Here is a 21,958-nt window from a genome sequence, read left to right as displayed (position 1 = left end):
GCGTGCGCGGAGGTGCCTGAGCGCAACAAATCAGCGAGGAGTCAAATCCCGCGCCAATTCGTGTTCTGACTGCGCCCGTCGCTGATTGGTCGTGCCAGCCGCCCGCGACCAATCAGCGATGCAGGATTTCTGTTAGACAAAATTAGACAAATATATATATACATACATACATATACACATAATGTGTGTGTGTGTAAGTTGTAAAAGAGTATTTAAAAGGTAAATGTACAAAACATGCAACACACGGCATAACTGAACTGTGCTTGCACCAGAAAAGAAACAGATGAATAAAACTTGGTCACTTCAAGTGTGTGATGTCATAAAAAGGAAATAAATGCAAGAAAAAAAAATACAACACTAAAATTAGTAACAGAAAAAAAAATGCTGATGAGATTTACAACATTGAAACAAAGAATAATCATCTAATATTCCATATAATGAGGATTAACAGTAGATTTCTCTTTAAAGGAATCCAGTCATGTGAAAAAATGCTATTAGCTTGCAGATATGGGGTTAATCTAAAGGCCCCGTCACACTAAGCAACATCGCTAGCAACATCGCTGCTAACGAACAACTTTTGTGACGTTGCTAGCGATGTTGCTGTGTGTGACATCCAGCAACAACCTGGCCCCTGCTGTGAGGTCGTTGGTTGTTGCTGAATGTCCTGGGCCATTTTTTAGTTGTTGCTGTCCTGCTGTGAAGCACAGATCGCTGTGTGTGACAGCGAGACAGCAACAACTAAATGTGCAGGCAGCAGGAGCCGGCTTCTGCGGAGGCTGGTAACCAATGTAAACATCGGGTAACCAAGAAGCCCTGTCCTTGGTTACCCGATATTTACCTTTGTTACCAGCCTCAGCCGCTCTCACTGTCAGTGCCGGCTCCTGCTCTGTGCACATTTAGCTGCAGCACACATCGGGTTAATTAACCCCATGTGTGCTGTAACTAGGAGAGCAGGGAGCCAGCGCTAAGCAGTGTGCGCTGCTCCCTGCACATGTAGCTCCAGCACACATCGGGTAATTAACCCGATGTGTGCTGTAACTAGGAGAGCAAGGAGCCAGCGCTCAGTGTGCGCCGCTCCCTGCTCTCTGCAAGTGTGGCTGGTCACTGGTTGCTGGTGAGCTCACCAGCAACTCGTGTAGCCACGCTCCAGCGATCCCTGCCAGGTCAGGTTGCTGGTGGGATCGCTGGAGCGTCGCAGTGTGACATCTCACCAGCAACCTCCTAGCAACTTACCAGCGATCCCTATCGTTGTTGGGATCGCTGGTAAGTTGCTTAGTGTGACTGGACCTTAAAGGGTAACAGAGTTCTAAAACTGCCCAGCCACCACACTGAAAGCACGGCTACTGGGAGGAAATAAAATGTATTCCTCCTGGCAGCCTCAGGCTTTCAGTCAGAGACACGGTTGGAACAATTACAGTCACTGCTCTGTGCATAGTGAACACCAGCTGTAACAAAGCCCCGGCACTGAGTGACTGCATCAGTACAGAGGCGACTGTCAGTTAGTGGCGAGCCATGGTTACAACTGCTGCTCACAGTGACTGAAACTGTGCCGCCCACGTCTCTATGACTGAAAGCAGAAGCTGCTGGAAGGAATAAAGTTCATTTCCTCCCAGTAGCCGATCTTTCAATGTCGTGGCCGGGCAGTTTTAGCACGCTATTGACCTGCAGATTAACTCCATAACTGTAAGTTAATAGTATTTTTTGTCATGTGCCGGTTCCCTTTAAAAGACTGCCGAGCCATCGACAATAGTTTCTGGCTGCGACCCAAAAGTATTCTTGGTCAACTGGCTAATATTTTTCGCTCTAAATTGTCTTTGGTTGCAATAGTTATAATTTCACTGGGTAGCATGCAATACCACAAAATTATTAAACCTACAGTTACATAAAACAGCATACTGGGTAGCAAAGCAACAAATGTTACCTTAACGGTATCACACACTGTACCACAATATCCCTTAAAAAGAAACAGCAAATTTTCAGCAATTACAGGTAAGAGGATTAGTTGTAAGATTACAGCAAGAAAGCTTATTCGGAAAAATAACAAAAACCCCAAAGATTAAGGATTCATTTGACAATAATTAGTGCACAGCAAAAAGGAAAAGACACCAACCTTTTATTACCATTAATAAAGCCATTAATTGTTTTGGATACAAATTATATGGTAGAATTTGGAGTAAAGGCTGGAATGTATTTGTAAGCCAAGTCTTCCAGTCTAAAAAAAATGCATCTGACACTCTACAACCGAAGAATTACACAATTTGATTTTTCAATATTTTGAAGCAGCAAATCCTATGGTCTGCACAAGAATAACATCACCAATATAAAACAATGTAGCTAGCTGTTTAAAGGGGCTCTCTAGAGATAGAATGTTTTTTTTTCTAAATCAGTTCTTATATACTTTCAATTAGCAAATCACTTGTGCTTAGTCTAGGGAGGTAATCCCTATAGAATTAACATGACAGCCTTCTTGTTAGACTGTCAGAAACCTGTCCTATACTATTAGAACAGGTGCCTGTGAACATCTACAGAAAGAAACTCCACTCCCGTGACCAAGAGATACCTTGACAGTACATGGTGTAGGTCACAGCAGCCACTCAGCATTCAGAAAGACAGGGTTGACGACAGTGTCAGCAACTTCTTCTTACTGTACCTGTTATTCAGTATCACATCACATCACATCACAACACATCAGTTAAGCAAGTTGAAGATGAAATGATAGCTAAAAGTCATAACGTTAAAGATGCCACATTTAATTGTATTTTAGGCCCCCCAAAATATTTTCACCTTTTGTACTTTAAAATTAATGAAAAATGAAAATGGGCTGGCTGATGCAAAAGTTTGGGCACCCGCTTTTGCAAGTATCACAGTTTGTAAACACTTTTTGTAGCCAGCTAAGAGTCTTTCAATTCTTGTTTGAGGGATTTTCATCCATTCTCCCTTGGGAAAGTCTTCCAGTTCTGTGAGATACCTGGGTCATTTTGCATGCACTGCTCTTTTGAGGTCTAGCTACAGATTTTCCATGATGTTCAGATTAGTGAATTGTGAGGGCCATTGAAAAACCTGCAGCTTACGCCTTTTGAGGTAGTCTAGTGTGGAGTTTGACGTGTGTTTGGGATCATTATCCATTTAAAGAAGCCATCCTCTTTTTCAACTTTCAGCTTCACCACAAAAGGCATTATGCTTGCATCAAGAATTTGTTGACATTTCATTTAATCTATGCTTTCATCTATCCATGAAATGTTTCCCGTGCCATTGGTTGCAACTTAACCCCAAAGCATGATTGATTCACCCCATGCTTAATGGTTGGTGAGATATGCTTTTCCTAGAATTCTGTGACCTTTTTTCTTCACACAAGTTTGATCAATGTGGTTAAAGAGTTCTATGTTAAACCCATTAATGCACAGGAATTGTTTTTAAATTGCAGCAGGCTTTTTTAGATGATGTTTTACATACTTCTGATGCTGAATTTTATGGTGAGGCTTTTTTCTTATGACTATCATGAAGGCCATTTGTGCAGGTGTCTCTGAACAGTAGAACAATTTAGCACAACTCCAAAGTCTTTTAAATCTTCCTCAAGGTCTTTTGCAGTCAAGCGGGAGTTCTGATTTGCATCTCTAGCAATCCTACCAGCAGTTTTCATTGAAATATTGCTTGGTCTTCCAAACCTTTTCTTGACTTCCACTGTTAACTGCCATTTCTTACACTTTAAACTGAGGAAAGGGCAACTTGTGCTATCTTCTTATAGTCTTCTCCTGCTTTGTGAGCCTTTAGCATTTTCATTTTCAGAGTGCTAGGCAGCTGCTTAGAAGAACCCATGGCTGCTGGTTTTTGGCACAAAGATAAAGGCGGCTGGGTTTTTATAAAACTTTGAAATTGACATCACCTATCCTTTCCTAATGATAATAGTGAACAAGCCATACCCCAACAGGCAAATTAAGGTCTGAAACCTTGATCAAAGTTATCTGCGCACATAAATCTCCAGGGGTGCCCAAACTTTTGCATCTGCCCATTTTCCTTTTTTAATTTTTCAAGTATAAAAGATGAAAATATTTTTTCTAAAATGCAAAGGAAATGTGTCATTTTTAGCTTTATGCCTTTTAGAAATAATTTAATCTTCAACTTGCTTAACTGTTCACATTAACAGTAATTTTGACCAGGCAGGTGTGCCCAACTTTTACATATCACTGTACAGCATATACTCACACGACACAATGATCATCTTACACACACACACACACACACACACACACACACACACACACACACACACACACACACACACACACACACGACTAAAGGTGGCGGTACCCTTGAAATTGTGCCAGAAAGTTAAGTACAGCATTTCTTCCAAAAATCATTGCAATTACAAGGTTTGTCAATACCCCAAAAGAAGGCCAGACAAATTTGTTGTCACCTTTCCAAAATTGTGAACAACTATGTTGCAATCATGTGATGCTCATTTAAACTCACCTGTGGCAAATAACAGTCAATATGAAATCGGATGAAAAAAAGGTCAAGTAAGGGGAACAGTTGACTCAATCTTTGCATTGTGTGTGCCAGACTAAGCATGGAGCACAGAAAGAGAAGAAGAAAACTGCCTGAGGACTTGAGAACCAAAATTGTTGAAAAATATCAATCTCAAGGTTACAAATCCATCTCCAGAGATCTTGATGTTCCTTTATCCACGATGCGCAACATGAAAAAGAAGTTTACGCCCCATGACACTTAACTAATCTCCTTGAACGTGAACGGCAGAGAAAAATTGATGAATGGTTACAAAGCAGGGTAGTTGCAAAGCAGGATAGTCCAGATTGTCGATAAGTTGCTCCAACCAAGTTCTAAAGAAATTAAGGATGTCCTGCAGGCTCAAGCTGCAAAAGTGTAAGCATAAACTATTCATCCACATTTGAATGAAATGAAACACTATGGCAGGAGACCAAGGAAAACCCCACTGCTGACGCAAACATAAAAAAGGTATGCTTTAGTTTGCCAAACTGTACGTGAGTAAACCAAAATGCTTCTGAGAAAGCATCTTGCGGACAGAGAAGACCAAGATAGGACTTTATGTTAAAGCACATCATTCTACTGTTTACTTAAACTGGAATGAAGCCTGCAAAGAAAAGAACACAGCTCCTGTAGTCATATATTGTGAAGGCTCAAAGATGTTTTGGGGGTGTTTACTGCCTCCGGCATGGAGTGTCCTGACTGTGTCTAAAGGTGGTGTCACACACAGCGACGACGACAGCGACGTCGCTGCTACGTCACCATTTTCTGTGACGTTGCAGCGACGTCCCGTCGCTGTCGCTGTGTGTGACATCCAGCAACGAGCTGGCCCCTGCTGTGAGGTCGTTGCTCGTTGCTGAATGTCCTGCTTCATTTTTTCGTCGTCGCTCTCCCGCTGTGACGCACACATCGCTGTGTGTGACAGCGAGAGAGCGACGAAATGAAGCGAGCAGGGAGCAGGAGCCGGCGTCTGGCAGCTGCGGAAAGCTGTAACCAGGGTAAACATCGGGTAACCAAGGGAAGACCTTTCCCTGGTTACCCGATATTTACCTTCGTTACCAGCCTCCGCCGCTCTTGCTGCTAGTGCCGGCTCCTGCTCTGTGCACATGTAGCTGCAATACGCATCGGGTAATTAACCCTATGTGTACTGTAGCTAGGAGAGCAGGGAGCCAGTGCTAAGCAGTGTGCGCGGCTCCCTGCTCTCTGCACTGTGACATGTAGCTGCAGTACACATCGTGTTAATTAACCCGATGTGTACTGTAGCTAGGAGAGCAAGGAGCCAGCGCTAAGCAGTGTGCGGGGCTCCCTGCTCTCTGCACATGTAGCGAAGTTATGATCGCTGCTGCGTCGCTGTGTTTGACAGCTAAGCAGCGATCATAACAGCGACTTACAAGGTCGCTGTTACGTCACAGAAAATGGTGACGTAACAGCGATGTCGTTGTCGCTGTCGCTATGTGTGAACCCAGCTTAAGGCATTATAAAATCTGAAGATTAACAAAGGATTTTGGGTTGCAACATAGTGCCCAGTGTCAGAAAGCTGGGTTTGTGTCCTAGGTCATGAGTCTTTGAGCAGGACATTGACTCAAACATACTTCAAGAAGCCCTCAGAACAGGATGGAAACAAAGCACTGGAATTCTGAAATGGCCAGCATAAGTCCAGATCTAAATGCCATTGAACGCCTATGGAGAGATCTTGAAATTACAGTTGGGAGAAGGTATCCTTCAAATATGAGATGTGGAGAAGTTTACAAAAGAAGAGTGGTCGAAAATTCCAGTTGAGAGGTGTAAGAATCTTGTTGATTGTTATAGAAAGCGATTAATTGCAGTTATTTCTTCCAACGCATGTGTAACCAAATATTATGTTGAGGGTGCCAACATTTTTGTCCAGCCCATTTTTGGAGTTTTGTGTGAAATTATGTCCAACTTGTCATTTTTCCCCCCTGGCTGTTCTTGTGCTGTTCCAATACACATAAAGGAAATAGAAATGGGTATAACAAAACGTGTAATTGCAATAATTTTCTAGAACAATTTCAAGGGTGCCAACAGTTTTGGCCATAACTATATATTATACACACACAATATATATATGTGTTTGAGTACATATTATATATGGAGGTGTAGTTTCCTACTGCGCATGAAAGGAGGGGGAGGTGTAGTTTCCTACTGCACATGAAAGGAGGGGGAGGTGTAATTTCCTACTGCACATGAAAAGAGGGAGGTGTAGTTTCCTACTGCACATGAAAGGAGGAAGGTGTGCTTCCTACTGCACATGGAGTGGGAGCCGTACACTGCACATGCTCACAGGCACCTATCCATTTCAGTGGAAACAAGGCGGTGCACATAATGATGTACTACAGTAATTACATTCATGAACAAAGCAAGTTCAATATGCTAATAAATGTAGTCTCTCTCGTGTTTGTTACATTGGACTAACCACATGTAGGATTGTAACCTAAAAGTATCGGAGTCAATATGCATGTGATAAATCCATGGAGGATTCACAAAAAAATATCAAAATTTTCTTAGAAGTTTTAAAATCTGTTTTATTTCAGACAAGGTCTCTGTACTCTATGGTTATATTAGTTACCCAATGCCATATCCACATTACTATGGTTCCAGCATGTTAAATGTTAAATTATCACCAGTCCATGGAATGATACACAGTAGTAATGTTCTTAAAAGGTGTTTTCAGAGTAAAAATTAAATTAATAAAGGAAATGTTATTATAAATTTTTAAATACCTTTTTATACCATTAAAAGAAGTACAGCAGAAGAGAAAAGATTCTTGTGAGTAAAGCTATGGCAATGTGAGATGCACAATGCCATTATTTATGCTGTGATCAGTGTCCAGGAAGACAAATTTTCTTTCTGTTTTGCTTTGTAGAAATGGCATAATGGATTCAGAGCAAAAGATGGAACCTAGCTTATTCTGGAGAAAATAATCTGTACTCAGCCGCCCTGGCAGACAACCGCTTTCAATGTATAATTTGAAAGTGTAATCACAGCATTCAGGCCATCGAATCATCATTTCCAAGTTTTCTTTTGTCTTGTGGCATTCGCAGCTGGGGTTTGCGGCAAATTCTTCAAAATGCCGCATGGTGTTCATGAGTTTGGTGCAAAATCAAAAAGTGTCTTTTTTAAATTTAACTACTTTTTGCGACTTTATATCAGCAAAAGTCACAAAATATTTAAAATACAAGTTTGCCTAAAAATGAGAAATACAAATATCCTTCATAAACTATATTCCAGGCAAGGAGTAGAGTAAGGAGCACAAAAATGTGACATTTGATAAAAGTTGCATTTCATGAATCTACAAGGGGCTGCTAATAAGTCTTTGGCTTTAATCTTTTTGTGTTTCTATGGTAATGAATGTTACATCACATAAAATCCTTGTGTGTCTAATTATAGGTTTTCAAAATTTTGTATTTGTTGTTTATAGCAACAGTGTTCTCTACGCACGCGGGAAAACAAAATAGCGGAGTCTAATGTGATCTTAAAAGTAACAGAGCAGGAGGAGTGATAAAATTCTTGTTTCTGCAAGGAAAGTCCATGAAGGATATTCATGGTGATATGTCGCAGACGTTGGGGGATCAAGGCCCTTCATATTCCACAGTTAAGAATGTCCTGGACGACCGAGAGTGGTTGTTGTTCCGGAGATCGTCCATGCTGTGCATAACCTCATACTGGAAAATCCACGACTTTCAGTTAAAGCAGACATCATGGGGATTTCCTGTGAACGTGTGTGTCATTATCCATGAACATTTGGACATGAGGAAGCTATCTGCAAAGTGGGTCCCCAAATGTTTGACAACAGATCAGAGAAGCATGCGAGGGGAAACTTCCCAGTCCATTTGTCAGCGTTTCCGGACTGATAAGAACTTCCTGGATTGACTGGTCAATATGGATGAGACCTGGATTTATTAGTATGACCCTGAAAACAAGGAGCAGTCAAAAGAGTGGAGGCACAGTGGTTCTCCTCATGCAAAGAAGTTCAGGGTGCAAAAATCAGCCGCTAAGATGATGGAGTCTGTGTTCTGGGATAAGAAGGGCATACTGCTAGTGGACTACCTTCAAAACAGTTCCCCCATCAATGCATGGTATTACATCAGCTCTGAAGGCCCAAAAGGCACAGCAATTTGTCCAAAGGAATCTTGTTCCTACAAGACAACACCTCTGATCACACTGCACAAGCGACCACGGCAAAACTGGCAGAGCTGGGCTTCCAGCTGGTTGACCAGCCACCTTATTCACCAGATCTAGCTCCCTCCAAATTTCATTTCTTTCAAAACCTGAAGAAACACCTCAACGGTACCAAATTTCACACCATTTCTGATGCCATGGCTGCTATGGATTCCTGGTTTGAGGCTCAACCGAAATCCTTCTTTTTGTTAGGCTTACAGAACTTGGAATACCGATGTAAGAAGTGTGTTGACATCAGTGGAGAGTATGTGGAATAAATGTAAAGTTTCATCATCCTATCTCGTTTCTTTCTGGGTAAAGCCAAAGACTTATCAGCAGCCCCTCTTAAAAAGAAAGAAAACATTTCTAAACAGGCGTAAAAACAGAGAATAAGGAGCCAATACAAAAAATTCTGAAGAAGGAAATTATTAGAGAACAGTGGAGAAACGGCAATGATGAATCGGGGCTTCAGTCTTTTGTGTCTAGGGTGCTATAGATTCTGTATTTTAAAGTAAGTTATCCAGATTGGGAATTCTTCACAGTTCAGGGTAAGTTATCAGGTATTGTTTTCATTTATAAATGGCATAAACTAAATATTTTTGGACTTCATGAGACCAAAGTCAAAGATCAGTCCAAGAAGTGAGAACAAACAGTAGAAGAAATGAGATGTAGAAATCCTTAGCTATGTATTCTGATGTAGTGGATGCTTAGCAAAATGTGAAACCTCACTCATCCAAGTCTCTGAATATGCTCATTTATGGGGAATCAGGGCTATGGACATTTTTATGTTTAGTTATCGGCAGCAGGTTCCTTGTCTTAGTCATGTAAGCAGCTGGACGAAATAAAGGGGCTAATTGCACTCATTAATTTATTACCTTACTGTTATAGTGAATGCTTATTAGTCAGTTTTCTTGTGCACGACCTTAGGTTAAAGCCCCATTGTGTGGAAATGCAGGTTGCAGAACTAGCAGGCGTAACACTTGCATGAAAGCTGTGCCATCCCATTCTTGCTGCATTCTTACGTTACCTCTGGGTAAATGCTGAGGAAACATTCTCAGGCTCATCATACCCATATTCACCCAGATGTTAGACTGCTGTTGGCGAGTCACAGGCTGCTGTCTCAGGAAAAGCAGATAACGTGGAAAAAGTTCCAGTTCGGGAAGGTTTGATTTGCTGTTTCTGATGACCTAGAAAAACAGAGTCAAATGAGCCTCAACATATTATTCTAAACAAGTTAGCGGAGAAAACAAAAGCTAAATAAAAACCAAACATTTATTGAGATCACACTCTCCTTTCTAAATGCTCGTTTACACTGGTTGACATTTATTTCTGACAGATCCACTGTCCACTGTGTGAATGAGAAAACCAGCAATAGAACACATTTCTTCTCTTAAGTGATTGTCATAGAAAATGTTATCTAACAGGATCCATTGCTAAAGATTCCTGTGTGGACTGTTGGAATTTATATTTTCACTGTGGGGCTGGGAATTGCATTTCTCCGAAGTCATGCATCACAATCCAGAGGTGGTTAAGAGTCATAAAATGTAATTGTCCTAGACTCAGGCTTGGAAGAAACTGGGTGGGTGGAGGAGCAATAAAGGACCAGGTTTTAAAAGTGTGTGTAAAAGCACCCATACACAGACTCATTATTAGCCTAACCTCATCAGATATCGATGGGTTTCATCAACAATTTAATGTGTATGGGTGCCCCAGACAATTGATCATCATGGACATATTGATCAAGCATGTTCGATTTTGGATTGCCAAGTGCCAATCGCTATTTTTCGACCATGAAGTCGCCACCAGACATGACTTTTGATAGCTTTCTCATAGAGAACACAGCAGCACTCCTGTGTATGGGAGACGGCCAAGATGGCTTTTGACCAAACAATCATTCAAACCACCATTTAGCCTCAAAAGTCTAAAGACACGTTAGTTGGCTGTTGGTCAGTCATTTCTTGTGGGGAGGGGTGGTCAATCAAAATTGGGCTGTATACAGAAAATGTGAGTATTAGGTTTTTGCATTATTTTCTTTTATTTTAAGAAACGTGATTTCAACTTTTTACTGTATGTCATTTGTTATTCCCTTTCTGTATTAAAGAATTGTGATGGTTTTCATCATATATTCTACATTAATAGATTCTGTTTTGTATACCTAAATTAATTCATGTGGTTAGCTTGACTATGTGGACAAGTGAGGGAGTAACTCGCATGAATAGTGCTAGCTCTTCAACTAAACCTTAATGGTGGCAATTTTGTGTAAATGTTTGTGAATGTGAGACCCAAACAATGAGGGTTGTAAAATATTTCATACCCTTACAGGTGGTCTTGTAGTGGTTACCTCACGTCACAACTACGTCTAAAGCAAGGGTGGTTGTGATATTGGTCATGTAACTATTTATTAAGAATCACATTTTCAGGGAAACAATAAGTTCCGTGTGTGGCAATATTTACATTTCCTGTAGGCCCTGAACAATGTCTGAAGCTTCATGGCACTGAAATGTTGCACGAAGGTTGAAGCTGTATGTCTATGTTGGCTCTGGACATTGTTTCTAATCAAAAGGTTTTGTTTTTATTTTTGCTAGGTTTTACACTCATAAAAAAGAAGCATAAAAATCTGGCCTAGTTACACAGAAAACTTTGTAGCCCTTGCTTTATAATTACCCACATTCCAAAAAAGGTTAAAGGGAACCTGTTAGTACATTTATGCTACTCAACCACGGGCAGCATGTATTAGAGCTACCCTATATGAGTGCAGCCAGGAATGTTTTACTCTGAAATACTTGCGACAATTTTGAGAAAACAGTTGTTTAGAGTCGGTAGGTGAAAAGGGGAGAGATCAGACTAGTCTAGATGGCTTCTCCCAACATTCTTCAGTTGATTGACAAGTTCCTCACCATGTACATAAATGGGGGGAGATCTGATTATTAAGTGGAATGGTGTTGGGAACAGAGGCCAGTACGAAGGATGGTCCTAACTAATCCAATCTCTTCCAATGGTACCTGGCCATCTCTTCAGGCTATGTTTTCTCAGAAATGACCAACCAGGCTCGGAGTAATTAATCACATGGTTTGGGAAGCATGAAATCGAGTGACAGCTTCCATTTAAGCCATATCTGAATTATGTATTTTCAGAGGTTTCAAGACATCTTTCCTGTGATTTTAAATTCAGACCAATATATTAGATTAAAAAAATGATTAATTTCAACTAAGTTTAGTATTCAGAGTCTATTTCCTTAAGAAAAAGATAAAGCTCTGAATAAAATAGTAAATCCAATATAAAGATTAAAGCTTATATAAATCTTTCCTAATATCCCAATGTTCAATCCAATCTATTATAAGAGGAATAAGTGAACACGTTGGCAACTTTTTATAAAAAATTCTAGCAAGTACTGTAAATTCATGTTATCTACTGGCATAAATTATATTTTGACTTTGTATGCAATTTTGCAGTATACCACTTTCATGTCTGCCAACTCTAGATCAGACTCTTCATCACCGTCTGATGACATGATGACATGATCAAGCTTTACTTGACATCATATGGAAGCATTTTTCTTGTGGTAATACATTTGTGAATATCATGAAAAGTGAAATGCAAGTAAAATCAATTCACGTTTTGTTCCAAAAGAACAATTACCCTTAGGGTGCATGCCCACGATCAGGGTTCACAGCGTCCAAAACACTGATTTGTACAGTACAAGGAGAGTGGACAGGATTTCTAGAAACCTTCTGCCCACTGTGCTTGTTTTTCCCGCAGCATAAACTACCATGTGGTGCGGCTTCCCGAGCCGCAGCATGACAATTTATTGCTACAGAGCTGCGAGTGTTCTCTGCATGGAGAACAGAGAGAAAGACCACAGTGGTTAGAACTCTGATCGTGGGCACGAGCAGCTGCAGTCTTCTGTGGTCAGCACTCACAGCCCCGCAGGAGAGGACATGCTGCATCCAAGAAGCAGCATGTCCGGATGGTGGCCATGTAGCCTTACCTCTTTTAAGCCAGTGTTACATGACATGTAAATGGAAATTACTACTTACTGGTCGAGGTAAGGACAGGCTTGCCCCATACCAGTGATACAGTGCTCTCCACACTGGCTCAGGAACAATTTCATAATCTTTCCCACGAAACAGACATGGATTTTGTTTTAAGCGTCCACCTTCCAGGGTTAAGGAGGGTACCTAGAAGGAAAAATAGAGAACATTAACTTACTATATTTTTAATCTTATTTTACAGTATATTTCGGTATTTGGTATGTTGCAATTTAAAATTACATTTAAGACTATCTCTTCTAAAAAAAAAAATAAAAAGTACAAAACTGGCAATTAATTTTCACTTATATTCTTATTGTTTCTGAGATTTTATCACAGGTATCAGATGTTGAGTGAAAATAGCTACCCAATAGAGTGGAAATTATTTTTAACACTGGCTTTTCAATGACAAATCTGAATTTGGAACCATCATATTCTGAAGCAAGGCTATTTATACATCTTTGTAAGTCTGTGAAAATAATGTATGACAGTACAACCATAAGACTCAAAAGTGTGGAAGCTATTGGACTGAGGAATAAAATAGCAAGTATATATATTATAGGATTTAATATAAACTGCCCGTTCCCTATATTATAGGGAATAGAACTGTAAAATAAACCCCCTGAATTGCATATAACGGCAGTTAAATCCATCAACACCTCCAAATCTTTTATCTATTACTGTATTCCCAAGTTATAGGCATTTTATAATAACTAAGTGCTTTAGGAGTAACAAACAACTCCCTAAGCCTCTACCTCCAAAGTTATATCCCTGCTCGCACCAGCCTTGATTGATAGCTCAATGTTTAATTTTCTTGCCTAGTCTCACACAGAGAAGTGATTTATTAATCAAGCTAAAGAGTCAAGCGCTGAGACGGAAAACAACCTTGGAAGGTGGAGGCTTGAAAAGTGCTCCAACATGCCCAAAGCACTTACTGCCTCATTTGCATAAAACTTAAAACACAAATTTCTCAGAAATACAGTAATAAATAGAAGTTATAAAGGTGTTGATGGATTTGGCTTGCAAAGACCTGCATACCCACGTATGTTGTTTGATAGGGTTTATCTTAATAAAAGATTATTTTAACAGATTACGTCAAAAAAGGGTTCTTCAAATAATGTGATAAAATACTTTAAAATTTTAAACATTTTTTTTTTTTTTTTTTTTTAAGTATGACTTATCTAGTGCACTCTGTCAAGATTTTAAAGATGGCAATTTGCATCTAAAGGCCCCGTCACACTAAGCAACATCGCTGCTAACGAACAACTTTTGTGACGTAGCAGCGATGTTGCTAGTGATGTCGCTGTGTGTGACATCCAGCAACAACCTGGCCCCTGCTTTGAGGTCGTTGGTTGTTGCTGAATGTCCTGGGCCATTTTTTAGTTGTTGCTCTCCCGCTGTGAAGCACAGATCGCTGTGTGTGACAGCGAGACAGCAACAACTAAATGTGCAGGCAGCAGGAGTCTGCTTCTGCGGAGGCTGGTTACCACAGTAAACATCGGGTAACCAAGAAGCCCTGTCCTTGGTTACCCGATATTTACCTTTGTTACCAGCCTCCGCCGCTCTCACTGTCAGTGCCGGCTCCTGCTCTGTGCACATGTAGCTGCAGGACACATCGGGTTAATTAACCCGATGTGTGCTGTAGCTAGGAGAGCAGGGAGCCAGCGCTAAGCATTGTGCGCTGCTCCCTGCTCATGTAGCTGCAGTACACATCGGGTAATTAACCCGATGTGTGCTGTAACTAGGAGAGCAAGGAGCCAGCGCTAAGCGGTGTGCGCTGCTCCCTGCTCTGTGCAGCTGCACCCTGTACTCTATACCCTATATATGTACCCTGTGCAGCTGCACCCGGTGTGCGCTGCTCCCTGCTCTGTGCACATTTAGCTGCAGCACACATCGGGTAATTAACCCGATGTGTGCTGTAACTAGAAGAGCAGGGAGCCAGCGCTCAGTGTGCGCTGCTCCCTGCTCTTTGCACGTGTAGCTGCGTGTGCTGGTAACCAAGGTAAATATCGGGTTGGTTACCCGATATTTACCTTAGTTACCAAGCGCAGCATCTTCCACGCGGCGCTGGGGGCTGGTCACTGGTTGCTGGTGAGCTCACTAGCAACTCGTGTAGCGACGCTCCAGCGATCCCTGCCAGGTCAGGTTGCTGGTGGGATCGCTGGAGCGTCGCAGTGTGACATCTCACCAGCAACCTCCTAGCAACTTACCAGCGATCCTTATCGTTGTTGGGATCGCTGGTAAGTTGTTTAGTGTGACTGGACCTTAACAGTGTGCACCCGTCCTAGGGCTGGATGTGTGAAGAGTATCTGCGAGAAACACATTCCCTGCAGTGCACTAAAATGGTCAGGCTGACTGAGATGAATGTTCACGCTCAGCTTAATAAAGGTCTTTATCTTCTCCTTTAGTCCTCTCCACTCAGCGTCCTGTCAAATTGACTGAATAGAGAAATGTGAATTCACGATGCCTGACAGGACGCTGCTCTGACCTTAGGTATGTCTCGATCAGATGTCCTTCTGAAAACTAGGACGGGTACACACTAATTTATGGCAGCTGTCATGATCCCGACAGAGTGCACTAGATAAAGCATACCTTATTGTTAAATAAATGTATTTAGATTTTTTTATTAGATTTGTGTAAATGTGTATTATTTATTATATAACAATTCTCAAAGAATCCCTTTAAGGAGGAGCAAATGGGTGCTAGGCCTGAGAATAAGTTTTAGACCACCTATATACCAATGGTGAAATTCTAAAATGGTTGTGTTAAGTTCAAAAAAAGATTTGTGAGTAGGCATAAACAAGATACAGACAACAAGAAGAATATTTAATGTTACTTACACATAGAATTAAAAAATGGCACTGTAATAGAACCGAATACATTTTCTCATATGCATTTACTGTTCACCTTATTTTATTTCACATTAGTATTCCCTTTATTTTAAAGTCCAAAGCGGTGTTTTCAACCAGCAGCTTACTTATATCAAAGTATGATGTACTATTGGCACCAGAAATTTAAAGGTGTTAGGAGAACGTAAAGGGAGTTGTCGCAATAAGCAACAATTCTCATCTATATACAGGGTAAGTCAACAGTCATACATTTATAATCTAAAGGTACCGTCACACTTAGCGACGCTCCAGCTATCCCACCAGCGATCTGACCTGGCAGGGATCGCTGGAGCGTCGCTAAATGGTCGCTGGTGAGCTGTCAAACTGGCAGATCTCCACAGAGATCAGCCACCAGCCACCCGTGTAACGAGCCTGTGCTTCGTAACCATGGTACACATCGAGTTACTAAGCAAAGCGCTTTGCTTATAGTTACCCGATGTGTACCTTGGCTACATGTGCAGGGAGCAGGGAGCCGGCTTCTAGAAGCTGCGAACGCTGGTAACCAAGGTAAATATCGGGTAACGAAGCAAAGCCTTTGCTTGGTTACCCGATGTGTACCTTGGTTACCAGTGTCCGCAGAAGCCGGCTCCCTGCTCCCTGCACATTCAGATCGTTGCTCTCTCGCTGTCAAACACAGCGATGTGTGCTTCACAGCGGGAGAGCAACGACCAAAAAATGGTCCAGGACATTTAGCAACGACCGGCGACCTCACAGCAGGGGCCAGGTCGTTGCTGGATGTCACACACAGTGACATCGCTAGCAAGATCGCTGTTGCATCACAAAACCAGTGACTCAGGAGCGATGTCGCTAGCGATGTCGCTTAGTGAGACGTGGCCTTAAGAGACCCACTGATTAAGAGAACCTTGGTCTCAAAGTCCCCTGTGTGAATTGTTACTGAGCATGTGCGACCATAAGACCCATGGACAATTAAAGAAGCACTGGTCACAAACATTCACTAACACTTCATTCACAGGAAACTTTGGTACTCAATTTTATAGCATCAATCTTGATAATCCATGATGAATGTTTTTGGGTTAACCTCTTTAATACCACAATCAAATTCATATCTTGGCAGTCAACAGAATAAAGGTAATGTTTTATATAATATCTAAATGGATTCTTCACTTCACTTTAACTGGCTTGGTGTAGTATAAAACCATCTGTAACATTTGAAAGCATCTCGAGATCCACAGAAGATGGGGAACCAATAGTCTACAGAGTGAATTAGGATGTGGAAGAGCGGCCATTACAATTAACCACACTGCTTTAATAGACAAACTCATACAAATACAAAAGATGACTGTCCTGCCTACATGTACGTCTGCTCTTCTAAAATGTAATCACTTCTATTTCTATCCCCATGGAAAATGTAAGGTGTTAACAAATGTGAAAAATTCATTTTGATTTGATAAGGCTCAGAATTTGATAATGGGTTTTAAAATTTAGGATTTTTTGGATTTTTATTCAACTAGAAAACATGAAAATGTGATAATGACTAAACAGTTTTGTCAAAGTGCTACTGTATCATTAGCATGTGCAATTTTAACATCAATTTGCAATTCTAGTCCCACTTTTAATGCATCTCAGACGTGAGAAACTTTATAAATAGTTACTCAATTTTAAGGTGTAATTTTGTGGAGTTATTCGGCTATAAACTTAAACTGGATTTAATATTCTCTGAAAGTGTCTTTAAAGAAGTTGTACAAGAATACAAGCGGTTGTTCGTCTTCTCACTTTTGGAATTGGTTAAAGTTGCAAAGTTCTTAAAGATGACTTGTCACAGGTCAAAAGTGGCTAGTTTGTATTCTTATTTTATTCGCAATAGTCACTTAAGCATAGCATTTTAAAAAAAAAATAAAAATGCCATGTTATGCTCATGTGACGAGTGGGAATAAAAGAAGAATAAAACAGTGGCCACTTTTCACCTTTTATTAATTATTACTTTTATGCACTTTATCAAGGGAGCGTGGTTTACATGGTAAAATGCAGAGCAAAATAAAGACGCCTCATGATAGAATCCTGTGAACAACGCCACCTATTTAATGACCATAAAAAACAGCACTAAAAAAGTTCTCATCAAAGGAACCGATTAAAAAAAACAAAAAGGGACACTCAAGGGAGCAGAAAAATAACTTAGCGACAGGTCCTCTTTAACCAGCTTTAATTTTAGAGTTTACTGCTAACTGCCTATGCTACTGCCCACCTGTGCCATTTATTAGAGGTGGCCAGTAGAAAACGGGCCACCTAAGAAAGGCAAGGAGCACAGTTCTTGTAAGGCCTAAGCCACACGGCGAGAAAATCGGTGCGAGTGGAGTGCGATAAAACATCGCATTCCACTCGGACCAATTTTAGCCTGTGTGTCAGCACCCATGAGCGATTAGTTTCTCAGCCCTAATCGGACCGAGTAAACAATCACAGCATGCTGCGACTGCAATGCGAGACTCATTTCTCTCGCACCCATTCAAGTGAATGGTGCGAGAGAAAAATCGCACTGCACTCGCAGTACACCGGTGTACCGCGCGTGCAGAGCGAGAATCGCAATAACCGGCTACGGAGGAGAGAGGGAGATAAATCCCTCCCTCTCATCCTCCGTGCCAGCCCGTCCCTCCTGAGAGCCGGCCCGCCCCCCCGCAGCTGAGGTCCGCGCGCACAGTCGGACTGCAGTTGCAGGGATACTAGCATGACACTCTGCTCCTGCTGTGCCCCGTTTGGCCCCGGCCTAAGCGTTGTTCTAAAGCTGCCCAAATTGCAGGATCTCCTCAGGTTGAATTCCTGGGTGCTATTCTGCGTCTACACAGGCTACGTTCCTTCTGCTTGCAGAATCAAAAGGGGCACAGTCCAGACCGGTGGTGCAACCAGGCACGCAAGCACAATATACACATGTACAGAGTGGTGAGGCAGCGGAATGGTGTACTGCTTAAGAATGAAAATGAAAGAAACACATTGGATGATGCAACACATTATTGACATGAAAAGGCTGAAGCTGTAATACCACACACAACCTGTGGGGACTAGTGTGGCAGTGTTTGAGAAGGAAAAATAAAGCAGCCATGTTTATAGTCTTGTACAACCCTTTTATTTCACAGTAAAATATCCATAAAATGTTGCAGATTGATTTCTGCTTCTTCTTGTTGCTTTCATCTTGTACATATGTTAAAATTCTCTGCACTTCTCTGCTGCATTTATGGCTTAAAACTTTGTGCGAATGGTATTGAGTGCCATTTATTTAGAATTCTGGGCATCCTTTTTGCTTTATAGATTGATTCTTACAAGTCAATGGTCTCCTGTTGTGTTTTTACAATTGTGATACTGTTCTGCAACATATCAGCATCTCCCAAAATTAATTTCACTCTGAATTCTGAAAGTTTCCAAGAGAACTTCAAATGTTTCAGCACCTTGATTTAAATTGCCATCAATAACATACATACCTCAAGTGTTGAGTTTTTTAAGGTTAAATATACAATAAGTTTACGGTAATCACATACTGTCAAGCACAATTTTAAAGAGGACCTTTCACCAAAGTGTTGAACTAGTAACACGATGTAAAAGAGGCTACAGATCAAGTGGGTATTCTTACAGAGATTTCAATGGGACATGTACGTCTTTCTCTTTCTGACGCGGACCAACCAAAGGCAGGCAGCAACACACTGCGGAAACAAAATCATGCCCTCATAAAAGCTTAGAGCAGGCTCAATGTGAGACATGTATTGACAAACAGTCTGCTCTCCTCACAGCAGACTAATGATGTGATGCAGCACAGCAAAGCCTTAAAGGGAACCAATCATCAGGATTTTCGTGTATAAGCTGCAGCCAGTGCAGTACTGGCACTATCATGCACAGTGTGTACATACCATTAGGGTGCAGCTCGGGTGTTTAGGCAGTGAAATACAACTTTATAAAGTTTGAAATTTCGTGCACTTTTTGATTGACGTGTGCACCTCTCTGTTAATGTCCGGGCGGGTTATGCAGGAGTTCCCCGCCCCCCCAACAGCCTGTTCCTCCCTCTCTCCTGATGTCCGGGCGGGTTATGCACGTGTTCTCCGCCCCCCCCCCCACCCCCCCGCGCCGCCTGTTCCTCCCTCCCTCCCTCTGGCTGTATGTACATATCTAATCTTCAGAAACATGGCGCCGGAGTGGGCCTCTGCGCATAGCGCTTATCTCCGGCGCCATGTTTCTGAAGCCCCCGCATTACACAACTTGCTGTCTGAGAGGGCGGCGCATGCGCCCTCGTTTCTTCACAGCACGTTGTGACCGCGGGAGCGCACGCGATTAGAACAGGACAGAACAGCTGACCGGAGGACGCGATCAGCTGTAGCTACGATGGCGTGCCGCGTCAGGACACCGGGCCAGGACAGCAGCCGCGAAGGACAACGGGACGCCACAGGAAAATGCCACCAGCAGGATTCATCTCACTGTCCTGCAGGTATGTTTGAAGGAGGAGGAGGAAGAGGATGATAATGATGATGGAGTAGGATAATGAGGAGGAGGAGGATAATAATGATGATGGAGGATGATGATGATGGAGGAGGAGGAGGATAATGAAGGAGGAGGATAATGAGAAGGATAATGATGATGGAGGATAATGATCATGGAGGAGGAGGAGGATAATGATGATGGAGGATAATGATCATGGAGGAGGAGGAGGATAATGATGATGGAGGAGGATAATGATGATGGAGGATGATAATGATGATGGAGGATGATAATGATGATGGAGGATAATGATAATGATGATGGAGGATAATGATGATGGAGGAGGATAATGATGGAGGAGGAGGATAATGAGAAGGATAATGATGATGGAGGATAATGATGATGAGGAGGATAATGATGATGGAGGAGGATAATGATGATGGAGGATAGTGATGGAGGAGGAGGATAATGATGGAGGAGGATGATAATGAGGAGGATAATGATGATGGAGGATAATGATGATGGAGGAGGAGGATAATGATGATGGAGGATGAGGATAATGATGATGGAGGAGGATAATGATAATGATGATGGAGGAGGAGGAGGATAATGATGATGGAGGATAGTGATGGAGGAGGATGATAATGAGGAGGATAATGATGATGGAGGATAGTGATGATGGAGGAGGAGGATAGTGATGATGGAGGAGGAGGATAATGATGATGGAGGAGGATAATGATGGAGGAGGAGGATAATGATGATGGAGGAGGAGGATAATGAGAAGGATAATGATGATGGAGGAGGATGATAATGAGGAGGATAATGATGATGGAGGAGGATAATGATGATGGAGGATAGTGATGGAGGAGGAGGATAATGATGGAGGAGGATGATGATAATGAGGAGGATAATGATGATGGAGGATAATGATGATGGAGGAGGAGGATAATGATGATGGAGGAAGAGGATAATGATGATGGAGGAGGATAGTGATAATGATGATGGAGGAGGAGGAGGATAATGATGATGGAGGATAGTGATGGAGGAGGATGATAATGAGGAGGATAATGATGATGGAGGAGGAGGAGAATAATGATGGAGGAGGAGGATAATGAGAAGGATAATGATGATGAGGAGGATAATGATGATGGAGGAGGATAATGATGATGGAGGATAGTGATGGAGGAGGAGGATAATGATGGAGGAGGATGATAATGAGGAGGATAATGATGATGGAGGATAATGATGATGGAGGATAATGATGGAGGAGGAGGATAATGATGATGGAGGAGGAGGATAATGATGATGGAGGAGGAGGATAATGATGATGGAGGAGGAGGATAATGATGATGGAGGAGGATAATGATGATGGAGGAGGAGGATAATGATGATGGAGGATAGTGATGGAGGAGGATGATAATGAGGAGGATAATGATGATGGAGGAGGAGGAGAATAATGATGGAGGAGGAGGATAATGAGAAGGATAATGATGATGAGGAGGATAATGATGATGGAGGAGGATAATGATGATGGAGGATAGTGATGGAGGAGGAGGATAATGATGGAGGAGGATGATAATGAGGAGGATAATGATGATGGAGGATAATGATGATGGAGGAGGAGGATAATGATGATGGAGGAGGAGGATAATGATGATGGAGGAGGAGGATAATGATGATGGAGGAGGAGGATAATGATGATGGAGGAGGAGGATATGATGATGGAGGAGGAGGATAATGATGATGGAGGAGGAGGATAATGATGATGGAGGAGGAGGATAATGATGATGGAGGAGGAGGATAATGATGATGGAGGAGGATAATGATAATGATGATTGAGGAGGAGGAGGATAATGATGATGGAGGATAGTGATGGAGGAGGATGATGATGATGGAGGATAATGATGATGGAGGATAGTGATGATGGAGGATGAGGATAATGATGAT

The 21,958-nt window shown here is 41.8% G+C and overlaps 1 protein-coding gene across 2 annotated transcripts in view; it reads right to left on the bottom strand.

Moving 5' to 3' along the window:
• The window catches only part of USP32 (ubiquitin specific peptidase 32), a 391,424-nt gene that overhangs the window by 107,699 nt on the left and 261,767 nt on the right, over window positions 1-21,958 (bottom strand). Inside the window, exons 15-16 of one of the 2 annotated variants that reach the window (XM_075336246.1) lie at window positions 12,720-12,860; window positions 9,710-9,869 (exon numbers count right to left, since the gene is read on the bottom strand). In XM_075336246.1, coding sequence (XP_075192361.1) covers window positions 9,710-9,869; window positions 12,720-12,860 — 301 coding nt within the window. The remainder of the gene's footprint in view (window positions 1-9,709; window positions 9,870-12,719; window positions 12,861-21,958) is intronic. The other variant, XM_075336247.1, reaches the window with a different exon arrangement.

Source organism: Anomaloglossus baeobatrachus, chromosome 2, assembly GCF_048569485.1.
Source record: "Anomaloglossus baeobatrachus isolate aAnoBae1 chromosome 2, aAnoBae1.hap1, whole genome shotgun sequence".
Classification (NCBI taxonomy): Eukaryota; Metazoa; Chordata; class Amphibia; order Anura; family Aromobatidae; genus Anomaloglossus; species Anomaloglossus baeobatrachus.
Note: the sequence above shows the minus strand (reverse complement) of the source record. Positions and strands in the feature narration are given on the sequence as shown.